The 15,187-nt window shown below is 37.6% G+C and overlaps 1 protein-coding gene across 1 annotated transcript; it reads left to right on the forward strand.

Moving 5' to 3' along the window:
* Positions 1-1,991: 1,991 nt before the first annotated feature.
* LOC139144791 (putative cysteine protease YraA) lies at positions 1,992-11,060 on the forward strand. The gene is made up of 6 exons (XM_070715562.1): positions 1,992-2,119; positions 4,569-4,706; positions 5,611-5,707; positions 6,155-6,257; positions 7,551-7,593; positions 10,322-11,060. Exons 1-6 carry the CDS (start codon positions 2,057-2,059, stop codon positions 10,391-10,393), a joined length of 516 nt encoding a protein of 171 aa, XP_070571663.1. The 5' UTR covers positions 1,992-2,056; the 3' UTR covers positions 10,394-11,060.
* The last annotated feature ends 4,127 nt before the right edge of the window (positions 11,061-15,187 follow it).

The following is a 15,187-nucleotide window of genomic DNA, read 5'->3' on the forward strand; positions in this document are numbered from 1 at the left end:
GGGATAATTGGAAGGTGAAGTAATGTCGATTCAGGCTGCAAATATAACCTCATCTGCTTTTTTTCAAGTTACACACTTGTTTTTATGAGTAATTTGTAATATAGTAATAGGACACCTAAAACTTTTGAGAAATTTGAAAAATAGATCAAAGATCCAATTATCCCAAATTAGTTCCAATCGTGTTACATTTAAAATTTTGAAAGATGGCCATAAATTTGCAGGCAATTTACAATCCAATCGGTGTTCTTATCCTTTCACGTGGCAGTCTTTAGAAAAAGTACCCCGTTTATCCATGGACAGTGAGGATGAACAAAAGCGCCACCCCTTTCCGTGATTTGGGGAACATTTGCGGATATACCTGTCATCATCTCTGAGATAAGCACCAAAGGGAGTTCACATCATTATTGAGCTTAATATTCAAAGTGACTCGTCAGAATCTCTTAATTAATCGATATAATATGCAATGTCTCAACCAGAAATGTATATAAGCTTGCCATTCGTTTTGAACTGTTCAGAGAAAGTCGATCGTTAAACTGCGCAGTTTTGGTATACTCACAGAGAAACATGGACAGAGTGGCAACGGGTATTGTTTAAGGCGTGAAGCGGTTATGTAACCCATCCATGTTCGCCTCGCCTCAGGTTTCTCTCGCCTCTCTTTTCCGAAGAGTGCCGACCATGCATCCTTCGGTAATTTTCGGATTTTCGCCAATTGTTAAGCGAAAGTATGTTCGGCAAAGTTTGTGTTGTTGTTGTCGTGTGGTGCTGAGCGGAATTGACGTGCTGGCGAAAACGGGAGTGTTTTTAGCTTCAGGAAAGTGAGTTTTACCGTTTTAAAAATTCCTCTTATATTTTTATGAATATATAATGAGTGTGTTTGAACCAAATTTGAAAGTCTTTTATCGATACAGTCTGGTTTTACTCAATGGTTTACGGTCAGTCATACCGTCTTTCACACGTGCGTGAAGGAAGGACATGTTTATGAACTGCTGGCGTGTTATGTTTTGATTGGCGTGAAGCAGTGTTTCTGGCCTGAGAGCTCACAAAGTAACTATGGTTGCTACGCGACAGGCAGTACGATGCCATTTCGTCGTATTTTTTGCATAATATCGTGCAATTATCAACCACAAACAAAGCCTCCAAAAAGTTTAACACCTTTGAAGCTCATTTTAATATGAAAAGCCAATAGTCTACCGAGACGACCATGGAACAAAAGGCATGCAAGCGTTGCCACCCTGTCGCCCAACGTCACTCCCGTCCTACTATCCTTGGTTGTATAGTAGGACGGGAGCACAGTCGCTCGAGAGCTATTCAGCTCTGGGACTATTCGCCCCATAGACGAGTATACAGAAGCGATTTCTCGCTTCTGTATACTCGTCTATGGGGCGAATAGTCCCAGCGCTGAATAGCTCTCGAGCGACTGTGGACGGGAGTGACGTTGGGCGACCTACGTCGTTTTTTTTGTCACGATTACAGTTTTCTTTTACAATTATCTACAACATCGACAAACAACAGCAAGGAATGACACGTTGTTTTTTAATATTTTTTATTATCGTCATCATCATCATCATCATCATCATCATCATCATCATCATCACAACAACAACAACAACAACAACAACAACAAGATTACTCTATTCCCTGTGGTAAGGCTGTGGCGGCTCGGCTGTCATGTACACCTTACACCCCTTACACTGAGTAAGTTTAACATGTGTAAGGGGTGTAAGTGTGTATGAGCATGGAGGAGCTGCTACCTCCATGGTATGAGTAACAGTAGAGCTGGGCGGCCGGCCACAGCCGTGCACTGGGCACCGTTCTCTGTTACATGTCTCAAAAGCTGTCCGCATGGTTTCCGTTTGCACATTTATTTAATGAAACGCATGTTTCAACATTAAAATTAGTCGAGCGGATGTGGCCTGAAGACGGGACTGTGCTTGTTTGAGAGCGCCGCCACTGTTTGTCATGTAAGTACTTTAGACCCTCTAGGCTAGTTGTTCACGCAAGCTTTTTAGCGATATCTTAAAGGGTCTTTTGAAGTCCTTGGACAGTGATTTCCAAGATGGCCGCCCCCATCAAAAAGAAAGTCGGTATCCTAGTCGAGTTTAATTATGAAGAGTTAGAGGTAAGAGGATCAAAGTCCAAAATGATTTGTTCGAAATTCCTAGTAGAGTAACCTAAGTTTATTCAGGGGGTTTTATACAACAATTTCATTCGAAAGCTTCGTGGTGCACGTTTGTGCAAAGTATCGTACATGTATCGTGATCATGCATTGTTGTGACCACGGTCCCTCCGTGGAAATTTCCATTTTACAGTATTAGCATGGAGGGAGCAGACAGCTTTCAAGTATACATCATGCACATTCCTTACTCTTATTTCACATTTATTCTCAGGGCGTAGCGCTCGATATAATGCAGCCAAGATGCCATTTCAAGAATGCCTTTACAATAAAACATTTCTGTAGTGTGTGCTAGCCTATAATACAGTTCAGTTCGTTATCTCGCCATATCTGTCCAATGGAAGACACTAGCGCTGTTAATAAGTAAATAAACGTTAATAAACGTTGATTTAAAAAAAGAGCCTCGTTTTTCTCCAGGGTCTACCAATCAGACTTTGTAAGGGTCCCTGTCCGTCATCTCATATATTGATGTTGACAACTGTGCTCTAGAGTCTATGCTAAATTATCGATACAATAAGAGCCAGGTCGGGGTTTAGTTGTGTACAGTCAAACCTGGCTCAGTGGTCACTTTGTGGAGTCCTGTAACATTTTAGGAAAAAGTTCCTGAAGGCCCCAACCCCACCCGTTTTTTTTTCCTTGGTAGAATATACAACATCCTAATTAAAAACCTCTCCGAAAGTTATATATGTGCCTGTTCTAAGGAGAGTCTGCAATTTAAAGTGATTTCCGGGTGTGCAAGGGCTGAAAGGAACTCTTGCAGCATTTTTACCATGTTAAAGGTATCAAGTTTGTTCAGTTCTAGTCTTTAAGAGGATTCTAGAGGTGTCATTGCCTTGTGTTTTCCTTTCTGGGAAGTAAATTTCCTGCCAAGACTATCTGACACCTCAACCACGCCTTTAAAGGGACAGCCTTCAATCTCTGGTTCTCTCATTAGTAGTGTTGACACTGACTCTTCATGTGATTTTAGATTTTTGTTTTCCTTTGAAATTTTTGCACAGTTAGTCTATTTGCCCAGAGACAAAGCTGGCAGAAAACCTGCCCCTTTGAAGGCCAACAGAATAGCCACCTCTCTATGGGCAGCGACCATATGTAATTGCTCCAATTTGGTACAAAACCTGTGAATAAATGGTCAGCATATCTGACTCTGAATGACCTCTGTCAACAAATTCTTAAACTGAAAGCAAGAAATTAGTCGATTTTGACTGATCTTTATAGCTGCATCATATCGTTTTAGAAATAAAATGCATATATCATGATGTTCAGAGATTTATTATATACCGTCAGTTTTTCTTGGTCTATTGCGTAACCACTATACACAGATTTGACTGTATTTGTATTTGTATTCCAGCAGTAAGTCTGAAGGGATGGACATATTTGGTTGTGTGTGTTTGTGCATTCGCACGTGTGTACATTTGTGTCAGGAAAATCTATATGTACACCTTAAATATTAACAATGTACCAGCAGTACTCAAACATTGAGATGATGAAAAAGATGAGTCTAAAACATGATACCACTGTTGCTAGCTTGTTGGTACATGTGTGTGTATTTTTTTATAGAGATCAGAAAGTGTGTCATTGCTTGCTGGTCTACTGCGTGTTTTGAAGCATGAATGAATGAAGTTTTCATAATTGTTTTTGTGAAGGCAAAAATTTCAATTGGTCCTAGTTGAGTTAAAGCCCCAATAGCTGCACATTTTATGCATTATTTTAATAATTTTATTTTCAAAGCGAAGTTAGTGTAAATGTGCTAACTGAAGGACATGTATATAAGTATCACTGCTCGCTTATTTGGACCATGCCTATGATTTTAACAGGTTAAATAATAAACGGGTGACGCACTCATAAAACGGCTCCCCACAGACAAGTACAAAAATGCAGTATTTCCTGCACATACATATCGTGATCATAAAAGAAACGAGCATGGTGCCATTTGCTTGAATGCGTAACACATGATTGCCGACATTTTGTTGTTGTAAACTTTATTTTCTCTGTCACATGATTAGTTTTTGAAAATGGCTGGGAGTCTAAAATGATGTTAAAACGTTTGAATTTACATGCCTCTTGCAATACTTATTGACAGTGTTATACACTTTTTTCAGTCTTTAATGGGTCTTATTCAAAGAAAACTCTTGGAAAACAGGATATTTTGAGATCGGTTTATTACACATTCACAGCTTTTGGGGCTTTAATATAAAGATAGTGGCCATTTTGAATTTGAAACAATGGTATACTTTTTAGTGCATACTGCCTCCTATCAAGCAGAAAAGCCATCTCATCAACAATTATTCGGACTCTATACAATGAAGCAAAAAATTAAAAATTGACAAATACAAGTGTTTGAAAGGCATAGTCATTGTACCCTGGGAGTTACATATCCTGGTATTATCTTTTCCAGGTGTGGTACCCGCTGTTGAGATTTCGAGAAGAAGGAATGGAAACGGTTACTATAGGACCACAGAAAGATAAAGTTTACAATTCAAAGCATGGTTATCCATGTAAAGCCGATGTAGACATTGAAAACATATCCCCTGCTGTAAGTATGTGCATGTTTAGACTCACTTACACTGACAATCCTGCAGTGACTGTGTATTGTCATTAAAGGGGCGATAGCGGTAGCGTATGATAATATTTTTGTTATTATGTTCTAGATAATTTTCACTTTCTCCCTAAAGTATGTTTAAATACCAAGTACAAGTATTGGCCTTGCCGACACAATCGGTTGTGTTATGTATGCAGTTTCACTGTTAACCCTTTTCCTGCCAGACAGTATCACTTCCCCATCAGCCAAGTCAGTAAAAAGCGGTATTGAGCCAAAGATGACGTATTTTCACCCACTTGGCTTGGTCTGTTATAGCATCTTTAGTCCAAAAAAATCAAGTTTACAGTATTTTTGTTTTCAACAACTTTCAAATGTACAGTATTATGTTAAAATACACCATATGGAATATGCTGTGTTTCATTAATTTTAACCATCGTGACCTGGTGGTGAAATATGAACTTGGCAGGAAAAGGGTGAAAGGGCCAGTAGCAATAACAATTGAAGACCTTTTCACTGTGTTTGATGTCAACAAGAGTTTCTTTTTCTACTCCCCAAAGCATTTTGATTCAGCTTGTCAACTAAGCCTGTACATGTGTAGATTGCATCGTTGTTGTTGACAAGTGAATTCCAGTCTGGACTAGAATTCGAATGTCAACAATCTACCTTCTATACATATTGGCACTCTGTTGGCAAGCTGCAAAGTGGATGTTTCAACATACTTTCGAGAGTAGGACAAGAATTTATTACATTGGACATAAATAACAAAATTAGTGATAATCATCGGCTTTTCATTTCTTCAAGTTTTATGTCTACGACTTGTGTGTGTGTACAGTCGTAGCACCACTCAACAACCAATTGGAAATAATTAAAGCTAGTGTCCTTTGCTGTCCACTTCCAGGAATTGGATGCCTTAGTGATTCCGGGTGGATGGGCTCCGGATTACTGGAGGAGAGATAGAAGATTTGTAGATTTAGTCAGATGTATGTTTGAAGCAGGTATGTTTGAAGCAGGCATGGAAGGCAGTACAACCTACGACCACAATCACCTCACTATCATATTCATGCAATTAGCGTGTTAGTTTCAAATTCTGACAGTCAAGACCGTCTGTCAGACTAGGACAAAAAATTAAAACTGACGATTTTAAGATAGATATATAAAAAAGATGGTTGTATGTGTGTGACTCCAATATGACTGTGTTGGTCTAATTAATCAAAAGCTATAAACAGTAGTGATATGTAATCTGATCACTATATATTGATCATTTGTTAATTAATAAATTAATTAATTTATTTATTTACTGTTTTGTTTATTTAGTTATTTTATCCCAAAACAATAAAAAGTAGTGAAATGTAATGTGATTATGTGATTGATTTTGACACAGTTTGTGTAGGATGTTTATAAGCGTTAGATGTCAACTATTTGTTTATTTCATCTGTCTGTAGAGAAACCAGTAGCAGCTATTTGTCATGGACCCTGGCTTTTAGTATCAGCAAACGTTCTCAGTGTTTTCGCTTCTCTTTTAAAAGATGACGTCATCAATGCTGGGTAAGAAATAAAACATATGTACATCTGTGGAACAGGAACAGTTGCCAGTGTAGAGGGAGTAACGAGAATCTGTTTGTCAGACCAAATCAACATGCCTCTGTATGGAGTATTTTTTAGGGCTGTCCTCGGAATAGTTCCTGAACTTGGTGTGAATGTTAAACTTTGCACATACGGTAAAGCAACATTCAAAGCTACATTCAGAAAGTAAATTACCAATATATGTTCCGGGAAAGAGACGGGTTGCTCTGAAATATTGGTCATTATGTAACATCTGTCTATGGAAGTCTGTAGATTTTAGAGTTAGAAATGCTGTACCATTGAATTGTCAATAAACACTTTGTATTCAACGTAAACACACAGAACTTCATTTCTCAATCTAAATTACTAGAAACTGCGCCCTCTATGTCAGTATAATACACCATGGCTGTACCAGAATTCTTTTTGAACCAAAATGCAACTGCTACATGTACTGATATACATCTGCTCAAAACTTTTCAGAAAGTCACCAAGTGACTCAAGGCTAGGCAACACTTAATATTGGGCTATGTCTCCTTGTGATTGTTGATCTGTCAGAATCCTTTTAATAAATGTGAAGAGAAAGATAGGTCTCAATGACATTATGATAATTATTTAACATTAAAGCTTCTCAAAATAATGATTTTAGCATAGTTGCATAACCAAAGTGTAGATCAAGTTTAGTTGTCATTAAGATTGCAGTTCAAGTTTGCATGGTCTCAGCAAATAGCACAGTGTATCACCTCGGGGACTGGTAGATACAAACTATTTACCTGAAAAATTAGGGTCTATGGTAGAACTGATCAGCTAAATATTTTTGATTTAGTGTAAACATGTTTACCTCAGTCCCCAGTAAACAGTTACAACAATGTTAACAATGGGTTTGGGGCAAACTATGGCAGTGAAAGGGATATAAGAATTATGGATGTAGAGTGCAATTGCATCAATTGAATTGAAAGAATTGGTGTTAGTTAGTTTATGATTCAATATAGTTATAAATATTTGAAAGATATTTCAGTTTTATGAAATCAGTCATAGGTGTTTGTTGTATTGTTTGTCGTAATATTTTCTATAGAAATATTACCCTGGGAATGCTTTCAATTGCGATAGATTAGTCTATTTCTACTTTAAAAAGTTTTGGTAGAACAGGGGTAGTAGAGAGTTTTTATCTGCCCTGTTCTATGTCACACTGATTGTGATCAGGACCAGTTTGTTAAAGTAGATGGGTATGATTGTTCAGAGTTCACTAATTCGACGTTTGTTTTGTTTTTACCTCAGAGCTGACTACCAGGATGCACCAGTCGTAGTAGATGGCAATTTGGTGAGTATAGCATTGATCTAATGTGCAGAATATCACCCCACACAACTTGTACATCTAGCTTGCTAGTCGCAGATTTTTATGTAAAATTTATTGAGCAGTTTGTGACAGTTTAGTGTACAGAACTGTAAGGTGAGGGGTAGGGGTTTCGTACAGACAATGTGTCAATTACGTGTGCTCAGAGTATGGTTACAGTGATCTGTGCTTATGTTTGCTTTGCAACCGTACCTCAATGAGCTGAGGGAAAGGGTGTAATCCTACATGTACCTGCCAGTTGACTGAGATAGAATGTTTGGCAATGGTTTGGGAATTTCTTCCTCACACTGAAACCCCTTAGGCTGTATGGGACAGAAGTACCCAAACTTTGGACATTTCTTATTGCACATAGGCATACTCTTAATTTGATACAGAGGATGAGAACCGAGTGACAGGCTGTGTTTTCCTTACTGAGGGATTAATATCACTACAGTGGGTTTCAATTCGGTGCCACAATTGTATGTGTGAGACAGACACCTTGTGTGTAAAATGTATACAATTAGCTAGGGTATCACCACACATTTCAAAGTCACTGACTCATTGATTAGTTACAGTAAACCAGCATGGGGCAATTCTGTCTGAACCAATAGTTGCATAGTTGCTTCCACTTGCTCTGCAATGTAGCTGTTTTTTGTAATAATTACAGCTGAAAGTTATAAGATGTTTACTGAAGCTAAAACCATCTCACACACAGAGTTATGGGACTGAATTGAAACCCAAGGGAGTGAGTTCCTGTATTAATCAACTCCCTAGTAGAATAATATAGAAACATATCATGACAAATACATATATGTAATTTTGATAACTTTTTCATTGCTTGACATTGTTGGATTCAAGTGGTTTTTAGCTCACATTTGGTTATACCAATGAGAGTTTATCGTATAAGCTGAAGCGTCTGTATGTATGTGTGTATGTATGTATGTATGTATGTATGTATGTATGTACGTACAGTATGTCCGTCAACATCAAAAACACACAAACCGCTGCACGTTTCAGCTTGGTATTTGGTGCGTAGATGCATCCTGGGCTATAGATGGGATTTTGTTCAAATGAAGTCTGCATTGCCAAAATTATGCAAATGAGCTCACAAAATGTGAAAATGGTCAAGAAATAATAACTCAAGAACTACTGTTTTGATTGCTTTGAAAATTTGGGTGCAAGTACCTTTGGTGAACCTTATACAGTTTTATGAATATTGTGAAGATATCCTTAATTTTGTATTTTTGCTGAATTTTTTGGTGATTTTTCTCATTTTCAGTAAAAATTCTTCTTCTCTGAAACCGCCAGCCCAATAGCTCTCAAATTTGAGTTGGATCTTTCTGAGGGTGTTACTCTTCTAATTTGTTGAAATTATGACAAAATTGGGAAAATTACTATTTTGGAGCAATTTTGTCATTTTTGGTCAAAAAATCTTAAACAGTATTTTCTTTTTTAAAACCCCTGGACAGACAGCTTTTATATTTGGTACACAGACATACAGAGATGACAATAGTTAGCTGTGTGGAAATTGTCCTGAAATATACAAATTTGTATTTTTAAGACAATATTGTCATTTTTGGTCAAGAAGACTTGTTCTCAAAATTACTTGTTTGATAGCTTTGTAATTTGGTATAAAGTCCAGAGGGATGTTATTAGACAAATTTTCTGCTCAAAGTGTTGGGAAACCCCCAAATTTATATATTTTAGGTAATTTTCTCAGTTTGTGACCTTAAATGACCTACACCAACGCAGGATATGTTGTGAGACAGTTTTGAAGGCTGTGAACATAATTGTGTCATATTTGGTATCAATTTGTAGGAAATTTTGATCCAGAAAACAAAGCTGAGGTGAATTTTTTCATTGCAGACCAATTTTTGCAACTTTTCTATGTAAGACATACAAGAACTGATGAGAAATTTGGATCCAGGATAATTCCAGATGTTGTAATCACCGCCCACAGTGGAAGGCATTTCACTATCTGTAACTAACTTTAAAGTGCTGTTTACATTAGAATGATAACACTCATGGCATTAATTAAAAACTCCCCAAGGTTGTAAATAGATTTCCTGCCAGCTGGTCTTATGTCAACCAAGGGGTGGAACATTTGATATTCAGGAGGGGGTAGGGTCTAGAAGATTGATGAGGCCCTTTTTACCAGATCCCTTGTACATTTTTTTACCCACTCCCACCTTTTCTTTTTATCAAGCCTTCTCTGTCTATTTTTTGTTGTTGACATTTGCTTATGTATTAAGTATCTGCTTGTCTCATTGCTATAGAAGTTGATATGCATGATCCTAAAGATGACCTCCAGTACCTAAGTTGGAGACCTTATTTGCGTTTGACATTCGTGTTTTTCCTGGTTTAAATATTTCTCGAATGGACCAATTCAAACCGAATGTGAGCACACTGTCCTTGACGGTATTTTTTTTTGTTGGGCTGTTTAACTTTGAGCCAAAGGTGAGAAGTTATAAAGCTCCACAAAAAATTAGTTCGTGTCATAATATTTTCTGCAGAAATATTACCCTGGAAGTAGAAGTAATTGCAAATAGTCGTTTTTCAAACACACAGTTTGACTGAAAATATACAATTTGTGGAACTCGTACTTATGAGAGAAAATCCTTCCAGTCATGTGACTAGCCTCACACACCTTTTCCATATTTCCAGCTCTGATTTAATGATTCTTTTCTTTTTTCTTTCTGACATGTTTTCTTTGCAGATCACTTCAAGAGTACCAGCAGACTTGCCTGAGTTTTGCAAAGCCTTGCTCACACAGCTTCACTTTTCATAGCACCTAGCAACTTCTCAACATTTGTTTCTCGAGGCTCTATCTCCAGCTTACAGTTTCCTCGTTTAAAACCATCCAATCACATGTTCCCTACCAAATTTGACCAAAATTTTGTTAGCTGCCATATATATATACACATCACTTTAGTCTGATTATATAACAACATTTCCTGAATGTAAGTTTTATGTTATGAATAGGTCAAAGATTACTTGCCTTTGGAAAAATCAGATTTTTCCCATATTTGCTAGCTTTGTCATTTTATTACTTTATTGCAGCCTAATGAATCCAACAAGTGTTTAAAAAATTCATAACTGGAAAAAAGGACTTTAAGATTTCCATACCTATTTGCTAAAACCTTTTCTTCTTGTCAGGTTTGTACAAAATTCCTGCCTGATGCTGAACTGATATTAGTACTCACATATGACAAGTAATTCCATCTAGAGAGGCAGTGTCACACTGTACCTCCGATCAACTTTTTGATAGATATTTGTGAAAGGTCCATGAAGTTGCTAGATTTTGTCAGAAAATGCCGCTCTTCTTTATATATGGACACAGAAAAATTTACATTGAATAAGTTCTTGAAAGAAATGAAAATCGAAAGCCATTGATATCAGTCATTTGTATACTTATTTTTTTTTGAGGAGAATCAAGTTAATTATGAAATATTAAATGTGATTATTAGTCCCCACGGACACCGTCCGGGGGGACTTATAGGTTTGGTCATGTCCGTGCGTGCGTCCGTGCATGCGTGCGTGCGTGCGTCCGTCCGTCCGTCCGTCCGTTCACGCAGATATCTCTTAGATGCCTGGAGCGATTTCATTCAAACTTGATACAAGGATTACTTCATATGGCATACAGATGCACATCAATTTGTTTTGTGATACGATCCAATATGGCCGCCAGGCGGCCATTTTATTACGATTTTTTCATGTACAGAGCCATTACTCAGGCATGTTTCGACCGATTTTATTCAGAGTTGGTACAAGGACATTGACCAATGTCATAGATATGCACATCAATTTGTTTTGTGATACGATCCAATATGGCCGCCAGGCGGCCATTTATTACGATTTTTTCATGTACAGAGCCATTACTCAGGCATGTTTTGACCGATTTTATTCAGAGTTGGTACAAGGACATTGACCAATGTCATAGATATGCATGTCAATTGTTTTGTGATACGATCCAATATGGCCGCCAGGCGGCCATTTTATTACGATTTTTTCATGTACAGAGCCATTACTCAGGCATGTTTTGACCGATTTTATTCAGAGTTGGTACAAGGACATTGACCAATGTCATAGATATGCATGTCAATTGTTTTGTGATACGATCCAATATGGCCGCCAGGCGGCCATTTTATTACGATTTTTTCATGTACAGAGCCATAACTCAGGCACGTTTCAACCCACTTTATTCAAAGTTGGTACAAGCTTATTGACAAATGTCATAGCTGTGCACGGCAATTTGTTTTTTGATACGATCCAAAATGGCCGCTGTGCGGCATTTTATTACGATTTTTTATGTACAGAGCCATAACTCAGGCATATCTCAACCGATTTTATTCAAAGTTGGTACAAGGACATTGACCTATGTCATACATATGCACGTCAATCTGTTTTGTGATACGATCCAATATGGCCGCCAGGCGGCCATTTTATTACGGTTTTTTCATTTACAGAGCCATTTCTCAGGCATATCCGCATGTTTTGACCAACTTTATTCAAAGTTGGTACAAGGACATCGACCAATGTCATAGCTTTGCACATCAATTTGTTTTGTGATGCGATCCAATATGGCCGCTGTGCGACCATTTTGTTACGATTTTTTTCATGTCCTGAACCATAACTCAGACATGTATCAAGCGAATTCATTCAAAAGTATTTTTATCACAGACCTAATGAAGAGGACTCTATCCTCTTTGAGGACCTGTAATCAAAATACCGATTATCAAGTGGGGACTGTGTCATCAACGATGACTTGTTTGACACAACTTAGTTTTCTGCTGAAGTTCTGCAGGACAAACCAAGAGCAGTGCCTTAATATGCATGTTAAAAGTTAGTTTGAACAATCAGCAGATCTACTCTGTTTTGACATTTGTTATTTTTAATTTTTTCGTAAGTTTAGACATATTTTTCCGGTCTCTCATAAAAAAGGCAAAATATGTGTTTTTATCAATAAACAATGGCATGGCATGTTTCTTGTATCTGTGTTTCCATTTCTTCTCCACATTCTCAAATCAACAGCTCCAACTACTCTCATTTCTGTCAAAAAGCTTGATTTTCACAAAAGGTTTTATGATGAAAGTCAGAAGATTGAAAACTTACTTTGAGGGCATCCGGCAAACTGGTTATGCTTACAGCAACAAAAACTGCTGTGATTTTATCGTTAGTCGTGAAAACTTCACTAAATTTTCAAGAAATAAGAGAAGTTTGAAAAATGCTACCACCATGTCGATCACGACAGAGAGCCATTCTGTGTAGCATGGATATGAAGCATCTGAGTTGGAATGGCACACAGTCATTCCATTTGATCGATCTGCAATTTGGAGTCCCTCCTATTCCATGACTGTCTTTCCTCAAGACACAATTTTCACTGCGACAAAACATCTACTGCCATATTTATCAACACAGTAATGATAACGTGTTCATTACCTATGTTCTTCTCTACCGGGTAATACTTTTGCACCTTGGTTTATCAGGCAGCCTGGGGTACCAATATGATTGAGAGGGTCGGTATTTCATGCAAAAACGAAAAAAAAAATGCTTAGTGCAGATTTTTAGCTTATATTCAAGCACATTCACCTCTTTCATCATACGACCGCTGAGTAGGTCACTTTTTGGATGAAAAGCCTCCACAATCAAATAAAAAAAAACTAAGAGGAAACAATGAGGCAAATCACTTTCTAGTTATCAGCAAACTTGTTCACTCGGTTGTGATGAGTAATATTGCTCTTCGCCAAATTCTGTACATACATATACACTGATAACACTGCCTCTCGCCTTATTATGCATTGCAAATGCTGTCCGTCCTGCAACCCAATTTTGATCCTTCCAACACTTTCCTGTATTCTACTGGTACCAAACTTGACTTCTACCAATACTATCAAAGCAACTGAATCGCTAGATCTTTGAAATCCCTTGTAACAATAACGTTATAGCAATTTTTAATACAGGATTTGCCAACAAATTTTGTTCTTTAAAAGTCTTGTTATCGATTCAGAAGTATATCTCAGGACTGATACCTATAGATGAACGACGTTCGCACGTAACATTGACGTAATAACATAAAAATATCTGAACAAATTGGAAGCGACGCTGCTGTGATGCAATGTTAACTCTTGAACATGCAAACATACGCGGGGCAGTTTTCATAAGAAGTAGATCACAGGTGGTCCGTTACTAAATGTTATACTTCACAAAGACGGCAATTTTTCAAGAGCAGCATGCAGTGCCATAGGCTGCTTCTGAAAGCAATAAAGCTAAATTACACAGAATATGCAATTATTAACAAATCTTTTACACCTGATCTAAAACATTTCAGCTCGATTTTAGCATGATATTCGTCGTTTTCAACAATGTCATGGTTAAGGCGATTGGGATAATTGGATGGTGAAGTAGTGTCGAGTTAATCTACAAATGTAACTTCATACACTTGTCTTTGTAAGCACATGCTCGTTTTTATGAGTTATTTGTAATATTGCAACATTCAGCTATAGGGCACCTAACAGTTTTGAGAAATTTGAAAGATTTTAAGATTCAATTATCCCAAATTAGTTCCAATCGTGTTTGTTATACACTGTATGAGACTGACGCTTTGTATCGGTCGTTTCTTTTACCGTAGGCACATGTACAACTGTCGATGTTAAGAATTACACGTAGACGACAATGTGAAGAAACTCGAAGGAAGAGCGCTATATTAATTCACACGATGTACGAGCACTTGTAGTCTTGGTGTCATCTCGGACACTCCTATCAAACTGTCCTTAGAAAGGCAGAATGCGCCTGGAGGGACACATAGTCATGCATAGTTGTACTCTCAAATTTTTCTAAAACTTTTTCTGGTCTACCACTTGCGCGAGCTCATTTTAAAGTTAAAAGTCAGGGGTAGTTAGTCAGATAGCTACCTACCCACCCACGTGAGTTTAGTGTGGTGTTCTACAACTAAATAGAAATTTTGTAATGTTCAATGGATTTTGAACAGCGAAAGATTGAATTGTAATATGGAAGGCAGAACTAACACGATTGGAACTAATTTGGGATAATTGGATTATGAAGTAATGCCTGTTTAATCTGTAAATGTCAGCTTATCTGCTTTTCCTTTCAAATTACGTACTTGCATGTTTTTATGAGTAATTTGTAATATTGCAACATTCAGCTAAAGGGCACCTAACATTTTTGAGAAATTTGAAAAAAATGAAGATCCAATTATCAAAAATTAGTTGCAATCACAGAATAGAAATTCGTAATGGTGAATTGTAAAATTATAGTATATATAATTTAGAAGTGAAACGATTTAAAGGCAGAGCCTCCCTTTAAAAGGACGTGAAGCTATGGCGGCGTTCATCGTGTAAATGGACACCAAACAGGCAACATGCGGGCACACGCTCCAGAAAATGCCACTTTTTTGTTTTCCCCGGCTGCAAAAACACAGACAGACTGCCAAGCGGTCAGCGCGAAGATGCTGCCGATCGAACTCTGTGGTTATATTCAAAGTCTAACGCGACTGGAAGACATTTTTTTAGGAAATTCGAGCATTTGTGGTGGGGAATCAATGACCGTTGGCAATTTGAACCGA

This window comes from Ptychodera flava, chromosome 12 (genome assembly GCF_041260155.1).
Source record: "Ptychodera flava strain L36383 chromosome 12, AS_Pfla_20210202, whole genome shotgun sequence".
Lineage (NCBI taxonomy): Eukaryota > Metazoa > Hemichordata > Enteropneusta > Ptychoderidae > Ptychodera > Ptychodera flava.